A 15,548-nucleotide genomic window follows, 5' to 3' on the forward strand; every position below is an offset into this window, starting at 1 on the left:
AAGTTTTGTTGGCTTGAAAGACAGTTTTGGTTTGTGTTAACTCAATGTTTTCAAAAAAAAATGATTGCAATTTCCGTTGAGCTCTTGAGATATCACCTAAGAAATCTTAAATTACTTTTTCCATGTCTTCCATGTATTTAATACGGTGCATGACACTTACACTATCTAGATGGTTTTCTTATTTTTCTACATGCGACGTTGACTTATTTGTATTGGAACGATGTGCTCGACCAATTAATAGATTTACACACAACCAATTTCAAAGCAAAACAAAGCATTGCCACTCAGTCACCATGAAGTTTTGCATTATTTTACTTATACAAAGCATTTGGTGTTATACAAAGAAAATAATATTATAATTATTTTTAATCACATGAACAAACTTTATTCCTTCAATATATTTCCATTTGTAATAAAGTTCATATTATAGCAGTTTTTACTTCGCTGGTTAATTTTTTAATCATTTAAAACTTAATTATAATGAGAAGTAAAAGTGATCTAGTCGTAATGGGATCCACTGATAGACCATAAGCTCACTAGTTGCACTACCAGGGACCTCTTAAAGGACACCGTAGGAAATGTATGTACTTAGTTTCTGCAAAGACTCGGGGTTGATTTATGCCTATTATAAGCTGTCAAAAATCAAATAAAATACATTAGTTTTAACTAAAATTAATGATCAAACTCATAAATTTAAAAAGAGAAACCTTTTATGAATGTTTCCACAAAATATGCACATAAATTATAACATTTACAATTCATTAGAGGACAAATAATCGCATTAAATAAGAGTAAAATAAGAACTTCTGTATACATGTACCAATCAAGTTCTTTAGTACCAACTTCAACACGATTCTGAAAGCAATCGATCCTTATCCAAAAACTGTTTCTTCCATATCCCCTTTATAAAATTTATGATGTTGTGTTTATCTGTTTCATTGATTTCTGTGTTTGCATTGTCTTGACAATAAAATGAATATTGGTTTTAATGTTTAATTAACTGAATGAAAAACGTGACCCATTTTTTACACACCATCCTTCGAGACATTGTCAATTTCACTATTGGGCTTATCCCTGTAATTATCATTGCATTTTTGCTGAATTGAATGTATTAGGATGGATAAGCAGTAGGTTACAAATGTTTAAACATAATTGTTAGGTAATTATTGAACTTATGTACATTTTAAGCAAATATAGATAACAAACCTTTGATTGACAGCATCATCGGCCTGTACGTTACGTTCATCCTGCTGATTGGCCGAATGCTGCGCCTCTCGACAACAGGAATGGCGGCCACAATATCATTCCGTGAGCTTCCCAACGTAGACAACATCCTTCGACTGTGTCTTGACCTCTACTTGGTTCGCGAGATGAACGAGTGGCGCCTGGAGGAGGACATGTACGCCAAGTTGCTGTTCGTGTACAGATCTGCAGAAACCAGAGTCAAGTGGACCCGGCTTCGGAATTCGCAGATTATAGAAATGAAGAAAAATATGTAGACTTTCATGTAGAATAACAAATATTGTAGAGAATGTATTCATAAAGACATTTATGATTTACAAAGTCGCAGTTGGTAGAAAAACTCGAACGTTTTTCTATTTAAATAATTAGGCAGATTTTAAAATCAAGGATGTTCAATGGTTATAAAAGATGTTTACATACAAACGTGTTTGTATAGTTTTGTAAATCAAATTTGATTTAAAGCGTGTACAATGATAAGTGTCATAAGTGTTAAACTACTATATTGATATAGTATACCAGACATTTTCTTGTTTTTAAAACAGCACTTTTAATTATTTGCTGGATATGTAATGAGAACATTTGCATTATTCTTTATGCTGTTTTTTCCTGTTTGCAAATGGCATGTTTTTTTGTATGCTTTTTCATAATTGGCACGTTTTTTGTGCTTGTTAGGAATCTCACCCCAAACTTAGTAGTGTCATAAAATCATGATTCTTCATTGTAAATATGTACCGAATATAATTATATTCTCAGTAATTTGTATAGTGGTACTTATTGTACATTATTGTGTACATTTTGTATGTTAACATTGTCTTGTAATTAGTGACAATTACTTTAGTTATCATTAAATTACATTCAACAAAACTCATATAGAAAGACATTCTTGCCATTTAGAGAAATAAGCGATATAATTGTAAATGTTGTGATTTGAAATATATATATACTCTGTAGATTTTATAGGTTGATTGCAGTTTAAATTCGGTTGTATAACTTTTTGAGAAACACCCTACCATTGTCCGTATAATTTCAAATGTTTTATTAGTGTTACTGTAGTCTTAATCGTGGTCAGATTATTTTAGAACATTATAGTTTATGAATTATGTTACCAACTGTTTCACTGTTTGCAACAAACGTCTTCACAGTTCCTTCAAATACCATTCAAAAGTTTTTGCAGTGCTATAAAGGTGCTCCATTTTATGAAATAATTTATTTTTAGATAGTGATGATAGTGATGATAACGTGCATATATTTTTTTTCATTTTATTTTTTTAACAAGTTTTTCAAAGAATAGAAGTCAAGGTATTTGTTAAAGACTTTCTGGCGTTTTCAATGGTGTAATTCTTGTGGGCGTTTATCAACTGAGAAAATGACAGGCGTTGGCATCCCTGTCCAAATTATTAAAAGGGGGGAGAACAAATTCAAAGGACATATTAGTAAAATATTCATACAATTTCCTTGTTGCATTTTTTATTTTATTTCCTTTACTTTATTTATTTACTGTTGCTTCTGTTTTTGTTGCAGTATCATAGGTTTGTATGTGTCGCTGGTTCTTGTGATTGGACGGTTTGTGAGGTTCTTCTTCAGTGACAGCTCGTTTAGAATCATGTTCGATGAGTTACCGTGTGTCGACCACATTCTTAGCTTGTGTTTGAACCTCTATTTGGCGCGAGAGTGCAGGGAATATCGCCTAGAGGAGCAGCTATTCTCTAAGTTGCTGTTCTTATACAGGTCACCTGAGGCTATGATTAGATTCACAAAATTAAAATTGGATTAAAGTGTGTGTCAACATAACGTACGATATTTTTATCATTCCGGGAATAATTATATATATAAGGTTTATTAATTTACAAAATGTCATTCGCTTCATATAAGCTAATTTTATAGGAATAATGTAAAAATGTAGCTAATGCATTTGTTCAAAATGTTGTGCGCGAGTAATTAGACTGGTACTTTAATTGTGCAAAGACATTGATTGATAAATATCATTGCCCTTGTACGTAAGGGAAAGAAGTTATGAGGTTGAAATATTTATCATCATTATGGTTCAAATGACAATTATACTAGCACCATTAATAATATTATTATACATTCATCGATATGTATGATTTTATTACTATGATTTTAATCTTAAATCATCCTAGTGTTAAATGATAAATTACCATAACTGTGCATTGGCTATATATGAATAACTACACAACATTATACGAGGATAGAGGTGACTAGAGGTCTGAAACATGCAAATTTAACATGAGTTGTATATTTCTTGTCAATTCTTTAAATGAATAATTAAAATTGGTGTTTGTGATTTATGTTTCATTGGATATAATTAAGTGTTCGCAGGGTATTTGTTTGTTACTTATTTCTATTTATTTTCTACATTGTAATACTCAGGTATTCTGTGTTTTTAGTGACTGTTTACAAGTTAATTATAATTTAAGTTAATAAATAATTTTATAACAAAACCAGTCTATGTGTGGCATTTTAGTAGTTACTGTTTTAAACCCAATGCCCGAGAAACGTTTTGACAAGAATAACTATCATTGGTTAGTGAATTGTCATGGATGTTGCATAATTAACCTTTTTATGATTGTAAGTATTTTAAGAAAAAAATCGACATGTTTTCTTTAAGCTTTGATATTGTTTGTTTATACCTTCTGTAATATTGGTAAAATTGGTATATATGTTCGCAATCACAATGACTATAAGTCTTACTCAAAATCTTGTTTTTTTGGCTCACAGAAAACTTGAGTTTTTTTTGCGCCCGTTGGTTATAATAAATGTTATGATGTCTTTTTGGCGTATTTATTTAAAAATGCTTTAAGTCTTGAGTCTTATATTTCAGTCTTTTGGAGAGTACTAAAACCTATTTTGAATTAAGTTTGGACTTATAGCCTAGTTTGCATTGAAGTGGATCATGTCTCACTGTTTTACGCAACATTTTCGAGAGAAGGAAGTGAATAATGTGTTTATGATCACTTTTCACTCTTTCTCTTCTTATGGTTTAAGTTTTCATGAAATAAAAATAATTTTGTATATAATCCAATGATAATAATAATGATGATAATAATAATAAAAAATGTGATTATAAATAGTTTAATCTATTGTTGTGTGACAAAAACATGCATTGTGAACTCTTCAGAATGTTTCAGACATGCGCATTGCGTTTTCATACATTCTCTGGATGTTCGAATATTTTCAGTCTCAATTTAAACCCCCTTTTATCCTTTCAGTTGTTTTGATTTCTTTCGAATATTATTCTTTTGATGAATTTCTTATTTGTTGACTAATTTTAAATGTAATTGCCTCCATCATCATTATACTCATTTTGAAGGTGCTCACGACGATAAAATAGTGCTTTATTTGTAAAAAAATAACTGTTTTTCGTGCAATATTTTGTGTATTTATGACCATGTAACTATATCGTATGTGCAAAATTATGTCATTTGCGTATGATCCGTGGGAAAACAATAGGTAAATGTCAATATTGATGCTGTTTTAAACAGTAGAAGTGTAGTGGATTGTTTGTTTGTGTTTATATTGTATAAGCACATGCGATGTTTCATGGTAAGCTATTAAGATTGTTCTTTTTTATCCTCTGTCAACTGCCATCGACTTTTGACTTGAAACACTCTATCACCTTTTTTTCTTTATGAAATTTGGCCAAAATGTGCATTTCTATAACAACTAGAATTTCAGAAAACTTCTAACGGCGATATTTTTGTTCGAAGCTAATGAAACTTGGTCAGAATGTTGAGATTTTTTTAATCTGTGTGGAATAAAGTTCTTTGATGATGTCCGTTAAGAGTCTTATGGGTCAATAAATAGGTCACTGAGAGCCATATTCACTTCCCAAACTTTATAGAACTTAAACGAAGATGTTTTTAGTCTTTGTTCAAATTCAAAGCTGTATGAAACTTTGGCGAGTAATATAAGGACTTCTTGGCCTCTTGAATTTAACCATTATGTTAAAAGTATGATCGTGAAATCCGCTGGTGACACAATCACTTGATTTACTGCAATATTGAAATAATAATCTAACAGTGGCCTGAGGCAATAAAACAATTTTGAAACATATTCTTGCAAAGCCATTTCAACAACTTGAAAAGTGACCGAAACTACAAAGTTACCTGAGGATCTGAATTTTGTAAAAAAAAAAAATGATTAAGTGTTTGTGTGTTATTATACATTGTGTATTTTATTCCGTAATTTTTATTGCTTATTGTGTACATGTATTTGCTTCATGTATTTGTGTAACAAACCATGGCTTATGTAGTATTTTGTTAAATATATGGTACCTGTTATACCGGGTATTTTATGCTTGTACATTTATATTACTTTAAATAAACGCTTACGTTGTGAAGTGTTGTTCAAGTTTTTTCCTAAAAAAACTAATTGCACGTGCGAGTGAGTTTTTATACCGGATAATACAAAATAACTACCGAATAATACAGATATTTTGCCAAACATTGAATCGCACTCTTATAGGTGATATACAATTAAATAGAGTGTAAAAAGTTTCATTTTAATAGTATTGATACTTATTAAAAACATATGATATCAAAGATTTGCTCTCCCTCCCTTACTTTGTATTGTGGTTGTTTACATTGATTTGCCACTTGGTAGGTAAATGTGATATAAAATGCGTCCTTTCTCTTATCCTATGTCTAATATGTACGGTATGGGTAATTGAATAGCTGCTTTACCTACAGGCCTTGATAATTATATGAAATACAAACATCAAACAAACATATCATGTTCTCATATTAAGTTAGATGTATGATGTCATTTTTCGTACCACAATAAGAAAACAATGTTGAGGTATTTCTTGGCGAAAATAAAAATTATTTGAAAAACCAAACTTCCGAAAAAATGTTATTTCCACGAAAATAATATTATGGGTGAAAGCAAAATTTATCTTTAAATTAAAAGGAAACAATTAAATTTTAGTTCAGTAATACACGAATTACCTTAATTTCATTGCATTCCATTCGAAATGACTCCGATAACTCATTTGATCATTATTAGAAGACCTCTGGCGAAAAGAAGAGATTTTGGAATAAGTAAGATAAGTGATGAAAACAAAGAGTCTTTCAACAAATTGGGAAAATATCTGCGAATAACCAACTGGCGGATGCAGAAATCATACTCAAATAAACCAGTGTTTTTAGTGAAGAGTAGCTTAATACCAACATCAACACCAAATTAAATTAGTAGTTGATCATTCGGTCCCAAACTCGGAACTAGTAGGTGTTTAAATACTTGAATAACCAACTACCAAAAAGTATCTAGATGGAAATTCGAAACCCCGACTGCCAACTACTTTTCAACTTTACCGTCATACTTTTTAGTAGGTACTAATACTTTTCTCCAGCAGTAACCTGTCTTAAAACAAACAAGTAAAGCAATGCATCTAATCCGAGCAAGGAATTTAAATTTATCAATTGTTTTGCAAATAAAGCCTATGATTCATACTTAAATACGCTTACCTATGGGAATGACACTTCATAGTATTCTTAGCTTTTTCGGTTTGTTACAAACAACAATGATTATTAGATGTATATATGTTTAACGAATTCTTAAAGTAATGCATACTTATAGATATTTCAAGACATCAATCGCCAGTACCTTCGGGAAAACTCGTCAACGAAAATTGATTATGTCATTTATCAAGCATAGCACGGTAGTGTATCCGTATCAACATTATATGAAATAAACATTTTCAGACCATGCATAAGCTCAAAACGGGTGTGATTATATATGTTGCACCTAAATTCATGCGGTTATGAGAAAAAATTGCAAAATTGTATTATTCGATATTATTTGAGTAACCGTGAAAGTGTGATATAAGCATTACTTTGGCGTCAGTTGTGGTTAAATTGCATCATTAGCTCCAGAATTATACACCTTTTATGTTAAAATACAGCAGATTTATTTCTTGAGCATACCGTAACTTAAGTAATAATTATGATATATGATAGTGAAACTTGGTGACACTGTGTGTAGGCACACAGTTTTGATCCATTTACATTGAAATTTTTAGGAGTATATGATTGAATATGATTGGCATTCCGAACAGACTACACATATATTATAGTTATGAAACTTGGTCAGAACCTGTGTCCCTATTAAATCTAGGTCATATCAGGTCAATGAAAGACGATCTTATATAAAGATCCTTCTCACCCATTCTGTAATAAGAACTACCCGACTGTACCCGGAAACAGTTTATCATATTACGTCAAAATAACGCCGAAAAATCACTTTCAAAGTAGAATTGAACGCTAATGACAACAATATATTAAACATATCATAAATATCACGATGATATAAGAGTTGTGTTGCCCTCTGACACAAACAATAACAATATAAACTATTTATATTCATACGCGAGGATCGCAATCGGAACGTTTCCGAAAACGTTACCTTCATCGGAAATTATTCGCAATTAACGAAAGGCAGTTCATTTGAGGCGTAAATATATGTACATAATAATTGTCAAGATCGAGTATCTGTAGGTCATATAAGAAAATCAGACATTGAAAATAAAGACCTTGTTAATCGTCCCAATGCCATATCTTGACTTAATCTTAACAAAAGATGGGTAAGAGTGCTAGTTTAAACTTGTGGTGTACCTAGTCTACCTCTTTACACCTGCTACAGTCATTTTATTTAGATAGCGAACACGCAAGGCATGGTTCCTGACCTGCGCCAATGAAAAGAGTTAAGAATGTTGGAAAAGTTTAAAGTTAGAAGAGTCAAAAATTGGAACAAAAAAGAGAACACTACTTAAATATATATATTTTGGTCTAGATTAGATGCATGCATATTGAAATGAAGCAAATTATTTCTCTGTTTGTATTTGAAAAAGACATGATTTAGTACGGCATTTTTTGTGTTCAAATGTTTGTAACATTACCTCTAAGCTACTTGGAAAAAACATGGCTTATAGTCTCTAGTGCCACAAGCTAAGTGTATTTCTTCTACATTATTGCAAAATTTCAGATTTGATCCAATTTAACGGTTATTAAGTCAAAAACGTTATGGTTTCATTTATGAATAAGATGGAACGATACTTGTTGTTTGTCAGAAGTAATTTAATCTATGCTGATTTAACGTATATAATTATGTTTGTATAATTGTCTTTTAAACCGTCCATCTTACATACATTGTGTAATACCCGTACGAAATTTTCAGCAGGAATCCGGCCAGAATTTGGCAGGAAAGTGGCAGGAAAACCATATTTACGCTCGTAATCTGGCAGTAATTTATTTGTGGGCAGGAAAGTTATGTACCTGGACTGAAACTTCATTCATTTACGTACGGAAAATATACAAAATGTTACAAAATTACGGTTGGAAACTAATTCTGGCCGTAATTTCAAACTTAGAAAATTTCTGAAATACTTTTTACTGCTAAAACAGACTTAGTTTTACATGACACACATAAAGTTCATTTTTCTGGCCGTAAATAGGGACTTCCATTTTTTTCTTAATGACTTTTATGTTTAATGGTTCTTCATCAGAATTTGTCTTTATTTTTATTCTTATTATTAATATTAATATTATTTATTTATTATCATTATTTATTATTATTATTATTATTATTATTATTATTATTATATTTTTTATTATTCATTATCATTATTATTATTATTATTATTAAATTTTCATTTCATAAGTTTAAGAAAGCAAAAAAGATAAACATACATTCTAGTGTTATTGGTTTATAACCTTATTAATGTTAATTGTTCTTCCTTTCACTATACACTTTTCTAAAGCAAAACATGAACATAAATAATTCAGTTTTGTATTCTTTAGAAATTAGATACCTTTTATCAGTGTGCTCTGTTAGTTTATTGACCAAGCTATTTCTCACGGTACAGGCTGGGCTTATCAGATTATCTAAGGTCAGGCAGAAAATGTCAGTGAGTATGCAGAGAATCAGGGCTCAGTAGCCAATAAGATCAGTGTATTTCAAATGTTCAGGCGGTTTTCTTGATGTAAACATGCCGCCATGGGGATTTAACCTTCTGAAGATTCCTATTGCTTTGCTGGATATAATCAGGATCTCTCATGGTTTGAAGGTAAACACTTATTTCAAAATGTATCTTAAATTATATGTCATTCATTTGATCCTATTTGTTACATTATATGAGTCTTTTAAAAAGTTATGCTATAGATAAGTAAAATAATGCTATTTCCCTCATTGTGAGTTCATAACAAATGGTATTTCAGATTGTATTTGTATAGAAAACATGGTCAGAACTTTACATTTGTATGTGGAAAACCTGGGAAATGTTTAAATTGAGTGTGTCATAAAGCCATATAAATGTACATGCATGATACATTGCATAATAAAATATACAAATTAAAATATATAGATAACTTAAATAACTATCAACTTAAGAAACTGTAAGTGACAAGTCTGACAGTAAAATTGAGTTTTAATTATGTTTTTCTGTATATGTATGTTATTCTTTGTTAAAATGCTTGTAGATGGCTTTAATATTCAATGGTGAGGGAGAAAACAAGATCTGAAAGTAACAGTTGGAGCATATAAAGCCGACCTTATACTCAAAAAAGGTTTGTGGAGGATTGTATTTTAATTCAGAAAGAAATATATCTATATGAAAATCATGCTGATTTTATAGTCTTATAGTTTTAAAGCAGTATTGTTACTCATGTAAAAAACAACAAAAACACATTTGTGATGAGTAACATCTTTATGTAGCGGGTAATTAAAATAGAGGCTATGTTGATTGAATGTTTGCATTTGTGTTTTGTTGCATGTTTCTATAGCCATTGCCCAGATCCATAAAACAGGGTTTGACTGCTGGGCATGTCCTTGTCAACATATCCACCAATCTGTATAAGTCCTGGTGGCTGTGTGGACAAGCCTGCTATTTTCTAATAATTTCTTGACTTAAACGGCATTGGTTCGAACTCCACTTTAACCAAAATCTTTTTTATACTTTAACTGTATTTTTGTCTGCAATTTTGATATGATAGAGTAAAATAATGATACATAAGTGTTTTCAGATGCATAACCGGGAAAACTTATTTTTGGTCCAAAATCATGAGCGAGTCACTTTAAGTTGTGAGGATGATAAAGTGTGCTTGAGAATGTATAAATGGATTAAAAATGATGCATTTTGATACTAGTGATAAAATAATTTTACATGATATTAAATTTTACTGCAGATTGTGTGAAGTCATAGTTGCTGGACAGAATACATTTGGATCTAGACTGGAAAAAAGGCATCATCAATCCAGCAAGTTGAGTCTGTGTTAAAAAAGTGAAAATAACAATTGACATAAAACTCACAGACGATTCCAAAAACACTATAACTTTTATTTTCAAATAAGTCTTTGTTAGGACTTAGTGTCTCTTCATTTCATGATAAATTTATATTGCAGATTATATCATTATAATCAGTGTATTGATTTTAAAATCAGAAAAAAATAAACTCATGGAAATGTAAATAAAGTATATAATATAATAAATAATATGAAAGAAAATTATATTATTTGATTTAGACAAGAGTTGGAAAAGTTAAAGCAGGCATGTAGTGAAAAGCAATGAATTGAGTTCAAGAAATGTTGTAAATTCCAGTTACAGTAAATATTACGTGCCATTTTACGGTCAGATTTTTGAAAAATTCCTGTTCCAAAATTCCGGTTAATTTAAATATTACGTCCACTTTTACGGTCAGATTCCGTCCGTTTAGCACACGTAAATTCTATCTTAATTTTACGTACGGAAATATTTACGCACAGAATTTTATAAAAATTCCTGTTCCGAAATTCCGGGTAATTTAAATAGTACGTGCCATTTTACGGTCAGATTTTTGAAAAATTCCTGTTCCAAAATTCCGGTTAATTTAAATATTACGTCCACTTTTACGGTCAGATTCCGTCTGTTTAGCACACATAAATCGTTCTTTATTTTCCTTAATTCTGGGCGTAATTTCCATGATTCCGTACGTAAAAATTAAAGTTTTACGTATGTTTTACGGTTGGAAAATTTCGTACAGGAAGTATTACGGTGATCATACATTGCAATTTGTAAATATATAGTTATTTTCATTTGATAAATCCAAACAGTCGGTTGTAAATACATCACATTTGGGCCGAGGTTAATGTCAAGATAAAGGAATGCAAACCTAGAGATAAACGTGACCTACCCTTATAAATGAAAAGTTTAGCATGTTGATTATCATGTACGACAAATGGAAATAATCTAGACCGAGGGTATGTACATGTACTATTTTATAAAGCATTGTATAGCATCTAAATTTGTATATGTTCAATGATGTTACGGCCGGTAAGTGCATTTGGTTGCACTCACTTCTCACTTATGCGTCTATACCCGGCATGGGTGCAGGTGAAATTGGTACCTAGTGGGTTTTCTCCGAGTTCTCCGGTTTCCCCCTTAACACAAAACCACACACACGCGCAACACCATAATAGCTAGAGTGACTTGGCATAAGTTAGACTAGTTTTCTTTGCAATCGATGTTAAAAAAACAATATAAAGCTAATCTCATTCCATTCATGTAAGCAGTTTAGGACTTGACCTAAACTTCGTATCAAATACGGACACTTGATTTGCGAGGTATTGCGCTCGAGCCCGTCTGTTTCAGAGATAGCGATTTCATAAACATGTACGAACGTATTTGATTTCGTTTCCTATTTAGACTTTGCATTTGTTTTAGCTAAAATGTGCGGTATTCGGAAGCTAAATTTGTGGGTGCGCACAGTACTGATTGGAACAGTAAGTTTCGTGGTGATTTCGCTATTGGACATCCTGATTGTTCCAGTATGTAAACGATTACCGAGGAAATGGCTACCGGAACGTTTTCATAAAGAAATATTAAATAAGACATACAAGGAGAGTCCGACATTTAAAACGTACTTGGTGTGTCTGGAAGTCGTTTGTCAAAGACTGACGTGCAGGATCAGAGTTGGCGAGGTTGCACCCAACCCGAAAATTGTCTCAAATGAAAAGGAAGTTCACAATTTATTAGATTTTCAAAATCCTGATCGACTTCTGGTTGTTAATTTTGGAAGCTGCACGTGACCACCGTTTATGGCGAAATTGGCTCAGTTTAATCAGCTTGTAGACGATTTTGCCCACGTAATTGACTTTGTAACTATATACATAAAAGAAGCGCATCCTTTAAACGGCTGGAATTTGATAGGAAACAAACATGATATACGACAGCATGAAACTATCCAAGACCGTATAAAAGCTGCTAAACTTCTCTCTGACTCTGGGTTAAGATGTCCATTGTATGTCGACACAATGGAAAACGATGCACAACTTGCATTTTCTTCGTTTCCTGAATCCTTGTTTGTTCTCGAGAAAGGGAAAATAGCCTTCAAAGCGCTTGGACCATTTGCATATGATCCATGTAAGTTACGATCTTTGATAAATGGAAAGAGAGTAAAAGCAACAAATTGGAATAGAGCATATTTGAACTGCAATGGTACGCCGTACGAAACACAGAAATTTAACGAGTTTCTGTAAGAAATTGACGTGACACTCACTGAAGAGATAACCACCAAATATATTTCAAATTGGCCTATGATCTACCGTCCTCTCCCAAAACTAGAGCAATCAAACTAGAAAACGAAGTCACGATAACGTTTAAGATTTGTAAATCATACACACACGACATAGTTTAGTTTAAGCGCAGTGATCGTCTATAGTCAAATATTGTACCGCGTCCTACCTTTTAACCGTATCGTTTATCGTTTGAATAGGTATACGATTGCAAATAGAACACTCGTTTACAATGGGTATTTTTAAAGGCAAATGGTAAGAGTGTTATATTTTACTGACAAGTATTCAGATAGAGGAGATTTTATGGAATTATTATAGGATGGTTTCGGCATATTAATCAATATTATATTCTATATGTTCAAGTCGTTTCACTGCAGACATGTTTTGGATATTACGACAAATTAAGATCCTGATCTTGACACTTCTTATAGGAACGGCAAGATTTTTATTGTTAGCTTCCATGGACACTCTCATAATTCCAGTATGCAAACGATTACCGGAGAAGTGGAAACCGAAACGCCTCGCGAAAACAGCACTGAACAAGACATATAAGACTAATGTATCATATAAAACATTCCTGCAGTGTCTAAGAGTTGTTTACCAACGTCAAAAGTGTAACATTTCAGTCGGCATGACCGCTCCAAACCCGAAAGTTGTTTCGTTGGACAAAAAGCTACATAATATATTGGACTTCCGCCGATCTGGACGACTGCTGGTTGTGAACTTTGGAAGTTGCACCTGACCCCCGTTTATGGCGAAATTGGCTCAGTTTAATCAACTTGTAGACGATTTTGCCCACGAAATAGACTTTGTTACTGTATACATCAGAGAAGCGCATGCTTCAGATGGGTGGAATTTGATAGGAAACAAATATGAAATCTCCCAACATGAGACGATTGACGACCGCATAGAAGCGGCTAAGCTTCTTTCTGATTCGGGTTTAAGAAGCCCCCTTTTTGTGGACACGATGGAAGACAATGCTCAAAAGGCCTACTCCTCGCTGCCTGAGGCTCTGTTTGTTATTGAAGATGGGAAAATTATATTTAAAGCGTTTGGACCTTACGCGTATGATCCGAGTCAGTTGCAGTCTTGGTTAACGGACAAAGTAAGACATTTCAACAAAAGCGAATAGTGATAGTATCTTCTTACCCCCAATGTTTTAGTCTAACGATAAACGTCTGTTAAGGACGCTTGATCTTATTTCTTTTTGTGCGCATATTTGTATTGTATGCTGTTGTTGTTCAATTTATTACATTCATGTATTGTTTTTTATATTCTTGTTTGTATTTTCTAAATGAATTTTGTTTATGGTTGTATTCAAAGATCAACAGTTCATGACTGATTTGACAGAAATTTAAAAGTCAATTCACGATGTCTGGTCGATAAATATATCCATAAAGTTTTTTTTTGTTCTTTTTCGTATACATTAAAACGGAAAGTTAACATACACGACCTGTACCCGTTTAACTTTACACCAGTATTTCAGCCTGATGGCAAATTTCCTTCTTAGATATCGGAAGGACAGATTAAATGAAACGTAATGATACACATGCAAGCAACGAATACTTATATTTATTGTCTCTTTCGTCACATTCATTTGTTTCATAAACAGTACTTGTTTAAAAAAATCAGACAGTTCCGTTGCAAAGAGGATCACGCGGGAAAACATATTTGATTGATGCTGAAATGGTAGGCAGCATTCGTGTGAGGACTGTGATTTATAACACTTTACCTATCTAGAGGATCTTCAGAGGCGTATATGACTTGAAGTTCTATAAAAGTGTTATTTACATCGCGTATGCAAGCAATTCTTTTCAATTCAGCTAATCAATGCTACATGACTGCAACTGAAATATGCGTAAAACAAAGGTAAATCAGAGAATTATTTCATCGCCACTCTTCAAAAAGGCAAAGGTTTTAAAAAACAACAATTCTCCCCTTCCCCCGATGAATACTATAAGTATCTATCATGTGTTTCCGGTACGGATAGAAAAATACGACCCGAGGGCACGTGCGTAAGCCGGTAACGAGGCTTGCCGAGTTACCGGCCACGCAGCGTGCCCGAAGGTCGGATTTTCTATCCGTACCGGAAACACATGATTGATATTTTTTCTTGCATATCTTAATTTATCAATTTTTGTGGAAAAAATGACGTAGAAAACGAACTTTTGTACAATTACACCAAAAAGCGCGTGCGACGTTGTTTACTGACGTCATAGAGCGCAGTAATTTTAAATAACTAAAAATAGCGTTTTTTACGATTATTTTATTTTCGATTTTAATTTAAAGTCTTTATTGAAATGGCATAATATATTTTTCATAAACCATACAATAGAATAAATAAGAAGTGGCGCGTTGTTGCGCGTGACTCATCTTACATGGGGTATGTAAGATGGGTCTTTCCAGCACTGGTCACATGACCGGAAACACACGTCCGGTATGCAAGAATATACTGCCATGTCTCCTTTTTATATTTATACAAGGACAAGCATAACAGCAACTTAAAATGTACTGTTTTTAAGTTGTAAAGGCACAATGGGCAATCATTGGGAGGCAAGCAGGCAAACAAACACATTACTGGAATAAGCAGTGAACTCATAAGTTCATTGATGGTTTAACCAGATTTAAATCACTCAGTCTTGAACTTATTGCTGTATGTACAAGAGTTAATACATAGGCAATAAACAATCATGACTACCTTTGTCCCTACAAAAACAATACATATCAAGGCATATTTACGCA

At 32.5% G+C, this 15,548-nt stretch overlaps 2 protein-coding genes across 6 annotated transcripts in view; both read left to right on the plus strand.

The window, feature by feature from the left end:
- The window catches only part of LOC128244766 (piezo-type mechanosensitive ion channel component 1-like), a 102,372-nt gene extending 96,770 nt beyond the window's left edge, over positions 1 to 5,602 (plus strand). For 4 of the 5 annotated variants that reach the window (XM_052962829.1, XM_052962830.1, XM_052962832.1 and 1 more), the window contains one exon: positions 1,220 to 2,605. In XM_052962829.1, coding sequence (XP_052818789.1) covers positions 1,220 to 1,499 — 280 coding nt within the window. In that variant the 3' untranslated portion in view covers positions 1,500 to 2,605. Of the gene's footprint in view, positions 1 to 1,219; positions 2,606 to 2,763 lie in introns of those variants that run through there. The other variant, XM_052962831.1, reaches the window with a different exon arrangement.
- A 7,955-nt stretch (positions 5,603 to 13,557) lies between these two features.
- LOC128244350 (type I iodothyronine deiodinase-like) lies at positions 13,558 to 13,938 on the plus strand. Its single transcript, XM_052962365.1, has one exon. The coding sequence runs from the start codon at positions 13,558 to 13,560 to the stop codon at positions 13,936 to 13,938; it is 381 nt and encodes a 126-aa protein (XP_052818325.1).
- The last annotated feature ends 1,610 nt before the right edge of the window (positions 13,939 to 15,548 follow it).

This window comes from Mya arenaria, chromosome 8, assembly GCF_026914265.1.
Source record: "Mya arenaria isolate MELC-2E11 chromosome 8, ASM2691426v1".
NCBI classification, from domain to species: domain Eukaryota; kingdom Metazoa; phylum Mollusca; class Bivalvia; order Myida; family Myidae; genus Mya; species Mya arenaria.